Here is a 17,287-nt window from a genome sequence, read left to right as displayed (position 1 = left end):
GTAGTAGCAATCATTAGGCTATCTCTACACTCAGTGGAGATAAAAAAATAAATGCTGTTAGAATATAGTTAATCTCATCAATAAGATGAAATGCTTCTTAAAAGTACCTGCTTCCCCCTGCTGACTGTGTTGGAATTCTTCAGTGTGGGCAATGTAGATGTCAAAGATAAGCAGTGTGTCTCTCGCCTTTTAAATCTAAGAGGACTTTAATATCTCCTTAGGACTTGGGAAACTTTCCCATACAAGACTTCTACTGAAAGAAAGACTTCTACAGCTTGAATAAAGGCAGCTCTGTTTCTTTTAGTAGAGCCCGTTTTTCTGACAGTTATCTAGTTAGCTATCTCCTTTTTTCTTAGCATCTTATCAAGTACGTGACTCACAGTGGCATAAATATTGCTGTGGTGAACCATTCTACTTTCTCCAAATTCAGTGTAATCTGAGTCTTTTAGTTTAATGTTTCTATTATGTAGTATAGGAGGTACTTTACAACCTGACATATATGCATATTACTAAAAGTCATGTTGCAAAAAAAAAAAAGGAGAATTCTTCTTGTCATTCTTGTCTACAAGATAATACTGAAACCTTGCCTGATGTTTGGGGCATTTTCTTATTTCATAGTGGTTTACGAAACAGAGTACTGCGCATTGAACTGGGGTCATCAGAGTGAATTAGCAATATACTTCTTTAAAGGATTTGTATATTAAATTTACCAAAAAGTTAAAAATGTGTAGTATGGCATTGACATTGAGCTTGCTTTCATCCCAACTAGGTGCAGAACAAAACTTAACACAATCACTAGAATAAAGTCAGGCAGTTTAAGTAGAAGAAGAAATGATTTTCAGACATATAGTGTGTATTGCACATGTATTTTTAAATCTCACTGTGCCTCTACCTAAAAGTTGTTAGTTAAAAGTGTAACAAGCTCATCTGCCAATTAGAAGCAGAAGGTATTAAAAAGAATCATAGTTGTGTTCTTCATGAACAATAAGGGAAGAGTTAATGACAAATTCAGTCAATTCAACCACCTTGAAAGTAACTGTCTTATAAGTTTAGTAGTTCATGATAGCAATTACCAACAGTAGTTGTGTTACAGGTTCCAGAGTAGAACAACAGAAGCAGCACAACTTGAAGCAGAACTAAATAAAGCTCAAGAAACATTGAAAGCTGCAGAGATGCTGATAAATCAACTCGATAGGGAACACCAAAGATGGAGCACCCAGGTTAGTGAATATATTAGCAAAATATATCTTGTAGCTGACAATTTGAAAATGCAATTTTTGCAGCCTGGAAAATGTGTGTTATTGCCTGTCTGCATATCTCCTAAATGTATGTTTCTTTGATTTCTCATTAGAAATAAAAGCTTTTCTTCCTCCTGAAACTTCCTTTTACTTCACTGTACAAGTTACCTTACCTGTATCATATAGCTACAGAATGTGTAAAAAAAAAACCCCAAACCAGTATTTGATATAGAACATTTAACATTCTTTCATGTTATCAATTACAATAATAACGTAATTGTTACTATGGATTAATATGTCAGCAGTTGGACCCTCCTAGTTGAGGTAGAGTCAAAAGAGACGGATTTTGGGAAAGCATTAGACAGTCATGGTCTTAAACCATATCTCGTTTATGACATTGATGCTGGAAATGCGAGTGTAGACCTACCCAAAATATTGGGTTACTTTTGAAGTCTTCACTTAGGTATTTGAAACTTTTCTGCTTCTAAAGTAGGGAAAGTGAGCTTATCTTCTTTACTCAAATGATACATTTAGGATAAACTGGCAAGCCTTTGGACACACAGTCTGAAACAGAAAGGAAAATTTCAAGATATATACAAGCTGAAAATAGCTGTCACCTCCAGAAAGCAATACGAAGCTTTCTTGGGTATCTTAAAATGGAAAAAATCTCCCTGCTGAGACACATGGTCCTGTCTCTCCATTGATAGTGTAAAAGGCCTACACATTCAGTTAGGCTAAATGCCTGCACTTTGAAGAGCCAAAGTTAGGGTTAGATGACCAACATAATGGAAAGAAATGGAAGATTTTCCTATGAAAGTAGCTTTACAGGTTTTTCATTGCTGTTGAATTGAGTATATTTGAACCTCAGATTTTAAACAGTTCTGAAAGTGATTCTTTGGAGTTTTTCACTCTGGTGCCTTACCCACGTCTTTGGGAAGTCCAGAGTATTTATGGTATGCTATAGACCAAACTGGCAGATATGTTAGTCAAGAACTCATATTGAAGACGGTGAAAAACCAGTATTTATGGCCCTTTAAGGTAAGCAGGAAGTAATAAAAAGTTGCTATTTTGTTTGTGCAGCAGCTTTTTTTTTTAATGCCAGTTTGATTAAAGTAAAAAAGTGACTTTCAAACCAATTATAGCAGTCTTATATATTAGTTTGGTACACTGTATTTGTCTCCAAAATACTGGAACATTTCAAAACAGAGGTGATGTAGTGCAGATAAATTATCTGAAGATATATGATAAATGTATTTTATCATGTAAGTCTGCAGTGAATCACATTTTAAAGTGTAATAGGCACATAGATAGTATTTAGTATGTGTATAGATATTGTAAATGCTACTCACTAGTTGACTGTCACTGTGATCAGGGTCACAGATTTTTTCTTGTTTTTCTTACTCTAACAGTATTTACCCAGTTGCTTATAAGTGACAAAGTGAACTGTTCATCACATTCATAGATTTTTAGTAGCTAAATTCTCAGAAATATCTGTCCATGCTGTAGCCTGAGCTACAAATAACTTTTCTTATACTTTGATGTAAGTGTTGCTGTGAGTTGGCTCGGTGTGGATACCTGAAACTCAAGAATTTAATTCCAACTTTTTAGTAACTGAAGAGAAATACAGAAATACTTTTCATTTGCAAAAGACCTATACATTCTGTACTTTTTTTTTTTTTTTAAGGTGTCAGAGATAACAGATGAACTGGCTACATTGCCTAAAAGAGCTCAGTTAGCAGCTGCATTTATTACCTATCTTTCTGCTGCTCCTGAGGATCAGAGGAAAACCAGCTTGGATGAATGGACCAAGTCAGCAGGCCTTGAAAGTAATTTTGTTTCTGTGTGTGTGTCTATGTCTGTGTGTGAGTAAGGAAATGAGAAATGCCAGTGAGTTCAATGAACAGTCTCAATCATCTTGATGTTCCCAACTGCAAAGTGGCAATATTTTCTTAATAAATACTTGTGTATACAGACAGACTATTTCTCAGGATTATTCTACTATTACTGAGATTACAAGTATTTATCATTCTTAAGATTTAGCTCCAGAGTCCTTGCTTAAAAAGGAAGGTTTACATGAATGAATGTGTTCACATTGACTGTTGTAGATTTGCCACTGCATTCTGAATGCTTCTGCTTTTTCATTAATCATTTTTATCTGTGTGGGTTAATAACACCATGAAATATTTTTAATAACATCAGGTAGTAATAAGTTCAAGCAATAAAATGATAAATACAAGGGAAATCTACAGACTTGCACTGTTTGAGACTTCACTATATATAGAGTGGTAAATGCTTAAAAATTGAGCAGATGCTAAATACCAGCACAAACTCACACTCTTTCATTTATCAGAGTTCGATTTACGGCGGTTCCTGTGTGCAGAAAGTGAGGAGTTAGTTTGGAAAAGTGAAGGTTTACCTTCAGATGACCTTTCAATAGAAAATGCTCTTGTCATCTTGCAGGTAAATTTGTATTTTTGTCTTGTCCTGGGAGTGTTTCAATTTCTGCAAATTTCAGTAACAGGGCATCTTTCTGGAAATTTTAAACTATTTCATCTGTGTTATTTAATTAGCACCACAGAACACACAGAAAGAAAAAATACTTGTGTAACTCTGGGTATGCTGTAGCAAAAGGAAAAAAACAGTTAAAGAAAATCATATTTGCTTTTTAAATTTTCTTCCAGATGTCAAACAGACAAAACCTGGTATCAGTCAATTCAGGCTTAGAGTGTGAATAATTATTAACACTAATACAATCAGTGAAAGCTTATGTCCTATATATGTTCACTTTGATGTATCATTTCTAATACTTCTTTTCTCAGAAAAAGGAAAAGGCTATATGCAGATACTTTCCAAAACATATAGATTTGAAAGCCTCATATTTCATTAGGTTAGCTCTGTGATACAGGATACAAAATACCATTCGCTTAAGGCCAGTAGGTAATAACACCTGAGAAAAGAATGGTAATGCTATGCTTGTTATTCAGTTTTATCACATATATATATATATATATATAAAAAATAAATGTACATATGCATTTGCACAATTGTGTACATAATGTTGTAGTTATAATATAGCCATTTATTAGACCTGCTAGAAAGCAAAGATTTAATGCCATGAGGATAATCTACATTTTTCACAGGTAATTTGCTTGGATGACTGATGATTCTCTCAAATCAGTTACAGCCTTTTCTCCAATTTAAATTTATCTCCAATTTAAATTTATCTTGCTTTATCTTCTTGATATTGGATCTAGTTATTCCTTTCTCAGTATGATTATAAAGCTCTTCCAATAGATACAATTTTGTAGTCTTAAAGCTACTTACACGCTGTAATCAAATCTTATTTTCATCTTCTTCCTTAGTTGAATAGATTGAACTCTTAAAAATCTCACTGTGTGTGAAGAGCTTTTTCAAGCCGTCCCTCAGCTCAAATAATTTTCTTTGTGTACAGATTTTTTCAGCATCCTTTTAAAACTGGGGTTGGACATGGTATTTTACCAAAGTCACCTACAGTATAGTTCTCAAGCTTTTGTGTTCATTGTCTTTTGATGCTCGGATATTGTCTATGTTTCCTTGTCTTTCAGTCTGAGGTCTGTGTAGTTAGTTTGTTATTTGGATGTTATTCTTTCTTTAAACAGTTTATTAATGAAAAGACTTTAAAATGACTGTATTATTAGTTTGAGGAAATAAAAAAGGCCTACATTCAAAAAAATAGATTTCAGTAAATATATATCTATATATTTATTTCTTTTTTTACCCCCTAGAGTAAAGTTTGCCCATTTTTGATAGACCCTTCTTTCCGGGCTACTGAATGGCTGAAGACACATTTGAAGGAATCACGTTTGGAAGTTATTAACCAACAGGTGCAGTATTTACTCTTGGTCTTACAATTCTGTTCTGCTTGAGCTCGCTCTATTCCAGACTTTAGAGAAGAGTTATTAAAGTGGTATGATAGCAATCACTAAAAATGGGGTTAGATTCCATGAAGAATGTAATTTCTCACAGAGTTCTAGGTTACAAGGATTTTTACATGGTACTGAAAATCTGTTTACTCAAGGTGGAGATCAGAGTATTTAAAATTGGAGGGTCAACATCTGGTATTTTTACAAGTTTACCTCTTTGTTCCACCCTCTCCAAGAATATCAGTATTTCCTGCTGAGAGGGAGACAGTAACAGATTTGTGAACAGAGAGGTCTTTTGTATTCTCGGATTTCAGGAGTGTATATACACTCCTTCCCTATGATTTTTGTGTTGTATTATCTACATTGGCAATAGTGGGCTGGATTTGAGTTTGAGATTGCAGTACCCAAGATTACCTGTCTACATGTCACTGTTTACAAAGGTGGTGAGTCTTGGCTAAGGTGCACGCACACAGGTGGCATCTAGTGCCAACCAAAAGTCCCTTATTGAGCCCCACCTGGCCTCAAGATATTGCTTCAACAGACTGTAGATCAGGTCCTCATAAATGTAGCAGGAGTTACGTTTATCCAGTCCTAAAATTACATTCGGCCCTTTGAAGGCAACCGTGAGGCTGATGTGGCCTCCGGTGAAAATGAATTTGACACCCTTGAGGTAGGTGTTCCAGAGATCCCTGCCAGCTCTGTGCAGGCCTTTTAGATACTCTCTGATGGTACTAGATACATATCTTTGGGTAATTTAATGCTTCCCCTGCCAGTTGACTGGCTTGATTACCTTTTAGGTTCTGCTGCTGCATTATCTGGAATCTCCATTGACTGTAGTGGTAGACACCACGTGCATAGACACCTACACTCAAAAGGCTGCATATACGTATCTCAGTATCAGTGTGAATCCTGTCCTTAGGTCTTGATTCCGTTTTGAGATATAGCTGCCTAACAATATTGGAGATGTGCTGACAAACCAGGACTTCCAACTGCACCTGACAGACCTGTGGTAGACCTGTTTTCTCTTCTGGTGCAGTGCTTGGAGAGCCAGGCATATTACACAGGTTGCCTGTTTGTCAGTAGCTGAATAGATCAAATTTACTTAAATTAAACACTTAATGGCTAAACCCTGGAATATCCTATGATGCTTAGAATTTTTCAGCCATACTGCTGAGTTTTAGATTTAGACTCCTGGTATAATGCCTTGCTGCTCATTCAAAAGTATTAATACTTAAATTCCTTTGTTTTTCTTCTTTGCCCAGGACACCAACTTTCTAACTGCTCTTGAGCTGGCAGTGAGATTTGGGAAAACTCTCATTATACAGGAAATGGATGGAGTGGAGCCCGTACTTTACCCCTTGCTGAGAAAAGATCTTGTGGCTCAAGGTAAATGACCAAGATCTTTACAAATGCTTGCTCAGAGATTTGTAGATTAGATCTCTTTACATCATATAAAACTTGATTTTTGTGAAAACATGAACGTTGTGTGGTTTTTTCCTCTTTAACATGCTGCTGACGCTTCAGGGCATGAAACACATTAGAAATATGTCCTTGTTTAGTATGTGGAAAAATATTGAAAAGTATTTAATTTTTTTTTTTTTTACTAGAATTAGAATAAAATGTTTTTATCAACACTTCACAATTTAAATTTTATATTGATTTCTAGTGATAATTTCAAACACATAGTTTTACTTAGGAACTTGGGCCTTAAATAGGCCAGAAATTACACAACTGGTCGTGCAGTTAGAAATCAGAGTTTTATAATGTTGATATTGCTGTTTCTCTTTCATTTGTCTGAAACTGAAAAGGCACACAGATCTGTGCCTGATGTGACTTCGGAACGGGGGAGGGGTCTTAGATATTAGCAAAATGGTGGAATTCAATGAAAGGAGCCTCCTCAACTAATGAAATTAAAAAAGCCAACCAACTGACAACAACAAAACCCCAACATTTTACAGTACCTCTGCTTTGGAGAGATAATGTAACTCTATATTTAATGGCTATGTATCTACTTGCTTTGAAAAGGATTATATGAAAAAATTGTATTGACATTTTAGCAAAGATAAATAGTAATAGTAATAAATGCGAATGCTGTTGAGTTCTTAGATGCATTTATCTCCTCTATCGGAATGGTCTGTTTAGTAAAAAGAAAATGTTAGTTTTAATCATTCTTCCATTATAGATGTACTTGCTTCTTTAGCCGCAGTAAAAGCTGAGAACACCACCAAAGTGGTGACTTCAGGGATCTGTAGGAGGCTGGGTGGAACATCTTTACAGCTTTTTTTTCTCACTAGCTTCTGCTGAACTTTGGAAAGTAGAGATAGAGTATTACAGACATCTTAGCTGATTTTACTCAAGGAATCAAGAGATGAATGTGTCTGCAGAACTGTGGAGAAAGATTAAATTAAAATATACTAGTTTATTCATGGAAATTGCTCCTAACAGTCAGGCATCCTCTTCTGCATGTTAATGAGCTATGTTAATGCCAGGTCTGTGCAAGTCCGAACTAGGGAACTGTTTCTTGCAAAGGGAGGATTGGTCATTAGTGGAGTCCTTTCAGTCACTTCACTTCACAAGCCCTCACTCCTCTTTGTCAAAATGTGGAGATGGGGGCCTCTCTGCATTATTTTGCTTGTGATTACTGTACAGTTTTTCATTACTTGGAATGAAACGTTAAGTAGAATGTGAATATATATACTGCAATATATATACTGTCCTTGTACAGCTTCCATTTTCTGTTTGACATTTTTACAGCATAGGCCTAAAATTTATTCTGATCCTTGGCACAGAAGCAAAATTGGTACGAGATTTTCATCTCTACCAGTGTTTTAGCAAAGAGATTTATACTTAGGGCATTTCTGATCTGCTCCTAGTGCTAAAAATAGAGAAGCATCCAACCATGCCACCTCAGAAATTTCTCTGGAAAGGACATTTTTGCTTTGAAACTTTTCATCTTGTAATTCTGTTCACCTTTCTTTTTAGTATCAGGAGGAAAAGATCTTACTCTAGTCAAGTGATTATTTGAGCCTATTATTTTCTGACCCCACTAGAATGGAAACCTGTGGTGGAAGCAGGGTGGTGAGAGGGCAGACATATATTTTCATTCTGGGACAGGCATACTGAAAAATGTCAGAATATTAGGAGTATAGACAGAGATTGAAACCATGACATCAGAAATTTGATAAGTTTTTTCTTTCATACTGTGATTGAATTAAATGTATTTCTAATATAAATTTTTGGGGGAATTTCTTAATGGAATATTTTTCGTTAAATGTAAGGACTAGATATTCCGGCACCTTTAGTTTCATAGACATTCTCTATAACAGTTAAAACCTATAAAGTAGTATTTTAGTTGAATTATTCTTGTACAGCAATGTCAACCTTCTACAAATAAATGTAACAGATCCAGATATGAAATCTAATGGGTTTGGATCCCATTCAGAAAATGTTGAACCATCTTCGTTAGCCCATATGTAATTATGGCTAGTGTGTTTTGATAGACTGGTATACCTATGTGGAAATGTAAATGAATATGTTTAAATTATGGCAGGATTCTTACACAACAGGAGGATTCTCCAGTGCATCTTCTGTGGTGTTTTGGCTCCTATTCATTGTTTGAAGATTTCAAAGTTTCATTAGTATTACTTTTACTTCAAGTGCATTTTTTGCTATTTATGCTTTTTGTACTGGGCAAGGATAATTAAACTACCCTGGTGTAGTAAATACTGTCACTATGTAACTTTCTTGCACTAGTGCTATGTTATTGCATTTTTTTGCCTAACAATGCAGGATAGGTTGTTACCTTTAGATTTTTAATATTTATTTTTCTTTCTGAAGAATTTATAAATAAATTTTATAAAATATATTTGTATCTGTTGGTCATAAAGTATAACACAAATGCCATTATTCTCAGATAATTCTAGACTGTTCCAATCAGAGTGAGTATAACATCTATTTATTATTTACAGGACCCCGCTATGCTATACAAATAGGTGAAAAAATGATAGATTATAATGAAGAGTTCCGCCTTTTTCTGTCCACAAGGAACCCAAATCCCTTCATTCCACCGGATGCTGCTTCTATTGTTACAGAAGTCAACTTTACCACAACTGGAAGTGGCTTAAGAGGACAGGTAGGCATTTAGAATAAAACCAGTGTATGTATAGCAGAAATTCATAGCTACATCAGCTGCTGGAAGAAGCCCTGTAGTGCAGTCTGCATTAGTGGTCTTGGATATGTTTTCTAGCACACAAATATAAATGGTAAAATTGATCCTGAAATTAAGTTTAAATTCTAATGTCTTGTTTTTATTCACTTTGGAACCAAGTAATGAGTCCAATAGACCAAATGGAAACAATTTCATTGACTTCAGTTGCAGCAGATTAATTGCTAAGCTTCTGTTTTCTGTTCAAGATGCATTTATGGTTCTGTTGAAACATTTCTGTTATTGCTCTCCAGTGTCCTAGCTAGAAAGTAATAGTGGCATCAAGACACTTTGTGTACAGGAAAAATGTAATGAAATCAAAAAGCTGCATGTTTTACTTCCTCCAAACTACTAGTAGCTTTTGAGTTTTGTGGGGGTTTTTTGTTTTTGTTTTTCTATGATGCTTAGGAAGCAAAATGTAGCCTACAGATGGAAAAGAGAAAAAAAAGAAAATACATAAATTAAGGGAAGAGAAAACCCTGTCTATTTGGTATTAAACAAGTTATTCCAAAGTAACAAGAGGCTTAGAATGGGTTGTAAATAAGATGTGGGTGAGTAAGATATAATTGAAACTGTGAAAGCACGGGTGACCACGTGGATTTTTGCCTCTGCTGTTATACACAAGGACATAGTGATGTCTACACAGATTTAAAGCTATTGGATGTCTGGTACAAATGAGTAAACCCCAGAAATTTACTTTCAAATATATAGACTATACACTGCTATATGATTAATATCCAATATAGTTAATCAACATATATTATGAAATATTAGAGGTTTTTTTATCCTGTTGAATAATCTCCTTTCTTTTTAGCTTTTGGCTTTAACAATTCAGCATGAAAAGCCTGATTTGGAAGAGCAGAAGACAAAACTGTTACAACAAGAAGAAGAAAAGAAAATACAGTTAGCTAAGCTTGAGGAATCTCTTTTGGAGGTGAAATAACTTTACCTCTTTTATATCTTTTAGATCAATAAAGTAGTGTTCATATTGTTATATGTTTGAATTAATATGGTGAAAGTATTGGAATAATGAGCCCTCAGAACTTTTGATTTGTGAAAAGAAAAACATTATTTGTCTGTGACTCTCAGGATAGTAGAGTAGATAAAGTATACGTCTGTCACAGAACTGTAATATTTCAATACATTACGCATTGTCAAAGTAAAATGTATGAATTGTTGGGCTAGATATAGGCTGGTTTAGATTGATCAGAAATTTCATTAATTTCAATGCATTAAAAAAGAAAAAACTTTGTTAAAAATCATGCTATTTCTTTTTCAAATTATGAGTTTATAAAAACCCCACATTTTTAACCTTGTGAATCACGTCAAACGATACTTTCTCAAATTGAGAGGTGATTCTCTATTGTGAAAGGAAAGAAAATCTAAAGAAAAATTCCAAGTAGAAAACAGAAAGTTGTTGTGAGAGACATTTCAAACTTTAAACCTCCACGATTGTTTCTTGTTAGCAACAAACTTCAATATTCTTTATAGTTAACATTTTCCTTTCTGATACTTAAAATTAATATTCCCAATTTTCAGTTTACCTTTTTATTTTAGTGAAAATAATTATGCTCAGAAGCAGCTGCACACCTCTATAAAAGTAGCTTCCAAGGAAGAGGACTGTTTTCTTTTTTGTTTGGATCTTGTCATGGATTTCACACAAGCTGTATTTCATGCCCATAGGAATGGATCCTCAAATCCTTCTTCCTTCTAAAATGTCACAGATGAAGGAAATTCACCTGCTGCCTCAAAACCCTCAGGCTGTAGCTGTGTCAGAGAACTTTACAGTATCCAACACAATGGCCTTGAGCATTAGCTAATGGGTTTTACAGATTCCTCAAAATGTAATAAACTGAATTTTATTAGACTAGCCATTAATAGCTCAATTCTAGAATTTGGCACATAATTATCTACTGTGATTTGAATTTCCCCATTTACTGTGCCTATTAAACTCCCTATTAAGTCTCAAATACTAAGCTCAAACCTTTTCTAGAACTGTGATGGGGCAGATTTCTTTTATAGCTAGAGAGAAACTTGTTCTCTAGAAAAATTCCGTATTCAAAGTTGATCATTGTTTAGCATCTTAATGCGTACCAGAAAAGGAGAGTTAAGAGGTAATAAAAAAATGTCCACTTTTTAGAAGAGACTTTTTGTGTGATCTTGGAACTCCAAAGTCTTTCACATTTGTCCAATCTGAATTGTCAGTTGCAAAATTTCAAGTAATCGATGCCTAAGATATCTGCAACAAAAAGTGGCCAACACTGAGGTTGGTTTCAACTTCAGCATTCTTGCTAGCACTGAAATCAGGATACAAAGAGTATCCCTGAATAAAGGGAAAGACCCTGAATAAAGAAACCTAAAGCTTAGTGGGTACCGACAGATGCTACATGGACTTTGTCAACAAAGAAGTTAGTGCTGGAGGTGATCTAGCCAAATTCAAGTTAATACTAAAGCAACAATTGCATTCCATCTGAAGTACTGTACTGGGTGTCTTCCAAAAGCCTTGGAGTAAAGACATCTCATAACCCACACCATGATTTCTTATAGCAAAATCAGACTCCTTGAAAAAGCAGGTGATCTTGTCCTAAACTCTTCAACTAGAGAACTAAGTGCACTCTACTGTTCTGGTGAATCTTTGCCTCCGAATATCCTACAGTTAGTTGCTCAGCTTTTCCAGCACACCAGTTTGTAAGACTTGTAAATGACCAGTGTGAAACAATCCATTGCATTTTGCTAAATACTGTGGATTTTACTTAAAATACAGAACACATTCGGAAGAGTAGTGTAACAGTCTCCATTCAGTTGAGCAGATCTAAATCTTTGACGCACAGCTCAAAACATTTTCTGGTTGCATTCTGGATCATTTGCTCAAAGATGAGACAAATGCTTGAAGAAAAAAGAATGGTTATTTCCTATATAGTAACTATGTTAATTTCAAAATATGCTTAATATGGATTCCCAAACCGACTACATTATTCCTTCTGGTTGATCCTGAACAATGTTGGCTTTGAGTTGTATGAAGATGAGGAAAGCTCATGGCTCTTTTTTCCCTTGGCTGTCCTTACGAATCTTGCATATTAAGATATTTTCACGGCATACTGAGTATTAAAAAAAAAAGATAAATCTTTAAATTGACTGCCAAATGTATATCAAACCTATTTAGGTTTCCCTTTCAGCTAAGCCTGAGAGTAAAAATTAACTGAAAAGAAACCAATTTTGTTTTGTTATCTGACTAAAAAAATTGTTATTGGAGTATATTTACTGGATATTACTAAAAAACCTTAATTAATAGTGAACCATTCAAGCTTTTCCCACCTCTTATTAGAAGTGTAATTGTTTGCACTGGAGAACTCAGGGGAAATGTGGGGTAGTCTCAAGGATTTTGAAGGAATCTCTGATTGCAAAACTGAAATTGTTCTAATTGTGAATATTCATCTCAGAAATTAGAAGTAAATTGTATAGGGAATATTGGAATGTTTTTGAAGAAAAATTAATTTGTGAATGACTGGGTATAGGAAGTCATTACCAGTAGCCAATTTCAGGTTAAATTGTTAGCTAAATAGGAGAAAAAAATACCCTAATTTGTATTTACCATGGGGATATTAGCGCATAAGACTCTGATCATATAAACAATTCTCAAAAGCTTGCTGATGACTTAAGTTTCAGAACCTGACAATCTGGATTTTTGGAGTTTGTTCTTAGGTTTTATTTTTTACACTTCTTTAAAAACATCTCAGTTTTTGGAATAACCACCTGCTTTCTAGTACCCTTGATGTGTTCAGTGATTCAGAATTATGTACGGGTCAGAAGGAATAACAGCTCCCAAAATGGTTACTTTACAGGCTTTTTTTAATGTAACATAGGTGACTTTTTTTTCTTTTACAGACACTTGCAACATCACAAGGCAATATACTAGAAAATAAGGATCTGATTGAATCTTTGAATCAGACTAAAGCAAGTAGTGCACTCATCCAAGAATCACTTGCTGAATCTCACAGACTTCAGAGTTTCCTTGATAAGGTAGAAGAATATTCTAATCTTTTATTACTTTATTTTTGCTGCTGTAAATAGTCATCTTCCATATGGAGAAGATATATACATCCACAGGAGTATAAGATCAGTAAAATACTAAATTCATTTTTTTTTGAGTAAAATATCTTTGGAATATGCAAGTACAGGAAGTATTTTCAGTAATCAGATTCATTTGTGCAGTGAATAGCTCTGCAATTTAAAGTCTGCCAGTTTGCATTCAAGGAATTTTCCTGAAGGACTTATTGGCAAGTCAAAGATTTTGACTTTATTTTTGCAGGCTGCTATTGTAAACAGCATGGCTCATATGGATATTCTTACTCAATATATCCCTGCTATTGCAAAAATTTAGTTGATTGGTGATGTTATTCATCTGGCATGTTGTATTTCTAGCACACTATGGAGTTTTCCTCTCTTTTTTTATTTGCTTAATTTAAAATTTTCTCTTGAATTCTGGGATATGTTCTGTGGTGGGAAGAGGCCTCAGTGCCCCAGGAATTAATTTTCAAAATGTTCTTCATAATTTCTAGAGTTTTTTGCTAGAGATGTTTTGTGCCAAGTCTTAAATCTAAAGATAGTGCTCAAGTCTTGAGTGTGCATGTCCCTCAATCTGAAGAATCACAGAATTACAGAATCACAGAATGTCAGGGATTGGAAGGGACCTTGAAAGATCATCCAGTCCAATCCCCCTGCCGGAGCAGGAACACCCAGATGAGGTTACACAGGAAGGCGTCCAGGCGGGTTGGAATGTCTCCAGAGTAGGAGACTCCACAACCTCCCTGGGCAGCCTGTTCAGAAAGGATTCCGTTTTCTTCAGCAGTTGGAGTCATCTGAATGTTTTTTTGGTGGGATGAGTAAATGTGCAGTGACCAGGAGATGGCAGTAATGTGCTGGTTTTCTATATGTGTACCTCTTTTTTTTCTTTTCTTTTTTTTTTCTTTAATCCGCAGGAGAGGGACGCCTATCTCCCTTTAGCCGAGAGTGCCAGCAAGATGTACTTCATTATCTCTGACTTGTCCAAAATTAATAATATGTACCGATTTAGCCTGGCAGCTTTCCTACGGCTTTTCCAAAGGGCTCTGCAAAGCGAGCAGGTATCTTCTCTTCTCCTGAAGCTGTGAATGCTGCAGAAGAATCAATCTGCTTTGATCCTTAGAATTTGTTAGTTACTCTGGACGTTTAATGTGTAATAACTGATGATGCAATATATAAGAAGTAGTGATGCTGAACTGTTGTGCTTTAGATATTCAGAATACATGCACATGGAATTTTAATGATCTTACCTTACATATAAATTATAGAATTGCTGTGCGATCTGCAAAGAAAGTAAATCTTATTTCTAATTTCAGGCTTGTTCTTTTTCTAAGTTGAATTAGGAAAAACAATGTTGATTATTACTTTCCTGAAGGCTTTATTTAAATAAATTAATGATCTAATCTGCAAATAATGCTAATTCTGTCAACAAAGAGTAGAATAAGAAAAGACCTATATTTCTACAAGGTTCAGTTACCTGAAGAAAGATCAAATCTTTATCTGCTTCTGTGCAGTTTGTAAGCATGTGTGCAGCCTGGCTTGTTGAAAATGTGGTTTTCACTTTTCTGTATTCTAATGGCCAGTACATTCTTTTTACTGAAGTGTGGGATTATAGACATATCTCTTGTCACCTCACTCTTTAGATCTAAAAGTGCACAATGAGTAATGATGCATTTTCTTTTTATTCAGCATCTCCAAAATTCATCTCTTTTTGTTTCCACTTTAAAAAAGACGTTCAGCAGCCTTTCATCATGTCACTTTTAGATTCCCCTTTATTCTAGCATCTATGCTTACAATGTTCCTTCAGCTCCAGTCATTACCAAGAACATGGTTTTGACTATATGAACTCGCCTGCTTTAAAGTTCTTTACCTGTTACCTTTTTTCCACAATGTGAGCTTCTAACTTCTTGTTCTTATTTTCACAATCTTTCATGATTTCTTTTCTTCCTGTCTATTACATTAACCTGTTTAAAGCTCAAGTTCTGTTTTTGCCTTCCTTGCTTTCTTCTTTTTTTTCCCAAGCTACCTTTTAGACATGGGAAAGGTATTCATCAAATCAGCTTGTGAATCGATATCACCCTCCTTTATAAACTTATCTCTTCAAATTCCAGCATGGTAGAAAGGAACTTGTTTCTGATGAATCTCATACTACCTGTTACCTCCCCTACCTTCTTCTTTTCCTTCTTCTTTTTTTTTTTTTTTTCCCTCTTACTTTATCTTTCAGTTTTCTCCTCCTGTTATAATTATTCTTTTACTCTGCAGGCTTTGGAGAATAGGCTATGTTTAGTATTTTTTACAATGTTTACGTTGGTTGGGCCAAATTTGGCTGGAAGTTTAGTAACTGCACTTCACATCAATAGCCCTATTTAATAACATTATGTAGAGTAAGTCAACACATAAGTAATTTTTTACCAAGTGAAAACTATGAGATATCAAGGATATTAATGTTAGGAGGAGAAACTGTTATGTCATTATCTATGTAATTACCTTGTGTAGAATGTTGTATAATTAATGTTCACAGTCAAAATATTCAAGACCAAACTATTAATTTCTTAATGCTTCAGTATGAACTTCTCACTGCATCATCTGCTCATTGATAGCTGCAGCTGAGTTCAATAATATGTTTTTGCAACTAGTAAGAATCACATGGAGTTCAGATTATTTGTGTCAATCTGGTGAAATTTATAGGATGCATAAAAAGGTTTTTACTACCACATGAGTTTTTGAAATCCAGACTTTCTTTTTAGGATTCAAGTAATACTGAGGAAAGAATCAAGCTGCTTATTGGTTCACTGAAACATACAGTGTATGAATATGTTTGTCGTTGTTTGTTTAAGGTAAGATTTTTTTTAATGGCTTTTACACAATGCACTGTGTTTGTAAGTATTCTTTCTGCAACAACACTTGATCTACTTCAAGTAAGCAGTATTGTGTTAGTACATATGTAATACATGCAAAGAATACACCTGCAAATAAACATGCAAAACGAGGACTAAAAATTAGGATATAGCAGAATAAAGATTGCTTATGTACATTTCTCCATAAAGAGGTTTCTAATGGACAAGACTTTTCTCAGTCTAGTTCTCCTTCTGTTCCCTCATATCTGCCCTCATTCATTTTTTGGCCCATCATCTCTGTGTCACCCTGGCTTCGTAGCAAGTCCCAGGCTTCACAGTCTCCTGAGCACTCTTACGCTATTCATTCTTACATCTAGCACTTGTTAATGATGAGTGTTTAACCTGGCTTTGATGACAAAGTTTTGTGTGATTAATTTTTTGCTTTGGTTTTTAAAAAGGAAACAAAACCCATATTGTAATATTCTCCTTTCTCATTTCACTTTCTGCCCCAAATCTCTACCTGCTAGCTTGTTTGTTTCTGTCTGTTCCCCTGTTCCTCCCTATAATGTTTTTAATGCATTTCTTATTTACTCTATATTTGAATCAGGTGGCTTTTCTCTTCTTGCTTTCATGATGAAAACCTGGGATAGATATGCTGTTCACTTTCAACTTAAATTTTTATTTTCACATGGAACAGTCATAACAGGAGGTGATTGTCTCACAGTACCAGGCTGAAGAATGCATAGTACGTCTGCATAGATGATTTGAGCAGTAGTAGGAATCATGAAAGTCTGGAGTTTGACCTCTGAGAATGGAGAGATCTTGGAAAATTTTATATCTCCCCTCCCAGCCCCCAATCTGGCAACCCTGTGTTAAGGGCACAGAGGTACCAGTTATTTCTAAGGATTTTGGTTTATTGAAGTACAGGTGGATTTTCCTGAAATACTCTCATAACATTTGATATCTATGTTTGAAGTCATGAGTTCTAATAAGTCATCACATCTTTTGAATATTGGAAAGCAGCTATTTTTACCTAATATATAT

General features: G+C 34.9%; 1 protein-coding gene across 1 annotated transcript in view; it reads left to right on the top strand.

Moving 5' to 3' along the window:
* The window catches only part of DYNC2H1 (dynein cytoplasmic 2 heavy chain 1), a 161,742-nt gene that overhangs the window by 60,272 nt on the left and 84,183 nt on the right, over positions 1 to 17,287 (top strand). Inside the window, exons 61-70 of the mRNA XM_080338541.1 lie at positions 1,094 to 1,224; positions 2,930 to 3,064; positions 3,589 to 3,698; positions 5,003 to 5,101; positions 6,403 to 6,526; positions 9,109 to 9,272; positions 10,159 to 10,278; positions 13,230 to 13,364; positions 14,324 to 14,467; positions 16,154 to 16,243. Of these exons, the coding sequence (XP_080194667.1) occupies positions 1,094 to 1,224; positions 2,930 to 3,064; positions 3,589 to 3,698; positions 5,003 to 5,101; positions 6,403 to 6,526; positions 9,109 to 9,272; positions 10,159 to 10,278; positions 13,230 to 13,364; positions 14,324 to 14,467; positions 16,154 to 16,243 (1,252 nt within the window). The remainder of the gene's footprint in view (positions 1 to 1,093; positions 1,225 to 2,929; positions 3,065 to 3,588; positions 3,699 to 5,002; positions 5,102 to 6,402; positions 6,527 to 9,108; positions 9,273 to 10,158; positions 10,279 to 13,229; positions 13,365 to 14,323; positions 14,468 to 16,153; positions 16,244 to 17,287) is intronic.

This window comes from Nesoenas mayeri (genome assembly GCF_963082525.1).
Source record: "Nesoenas mayeri genome assembly, chromosome: 1".
Taxonomy (NCBI): Eukaryota; Metazoa; Chordata; class Aves; order Columbiformes; family Columbidae; genus Nesoenas; species Nesoenas mayeri.
Note: the sequence above shows the minus strand (reverse complement) of the source record. Positions and strands in the feature narration are given on the sequence as shown.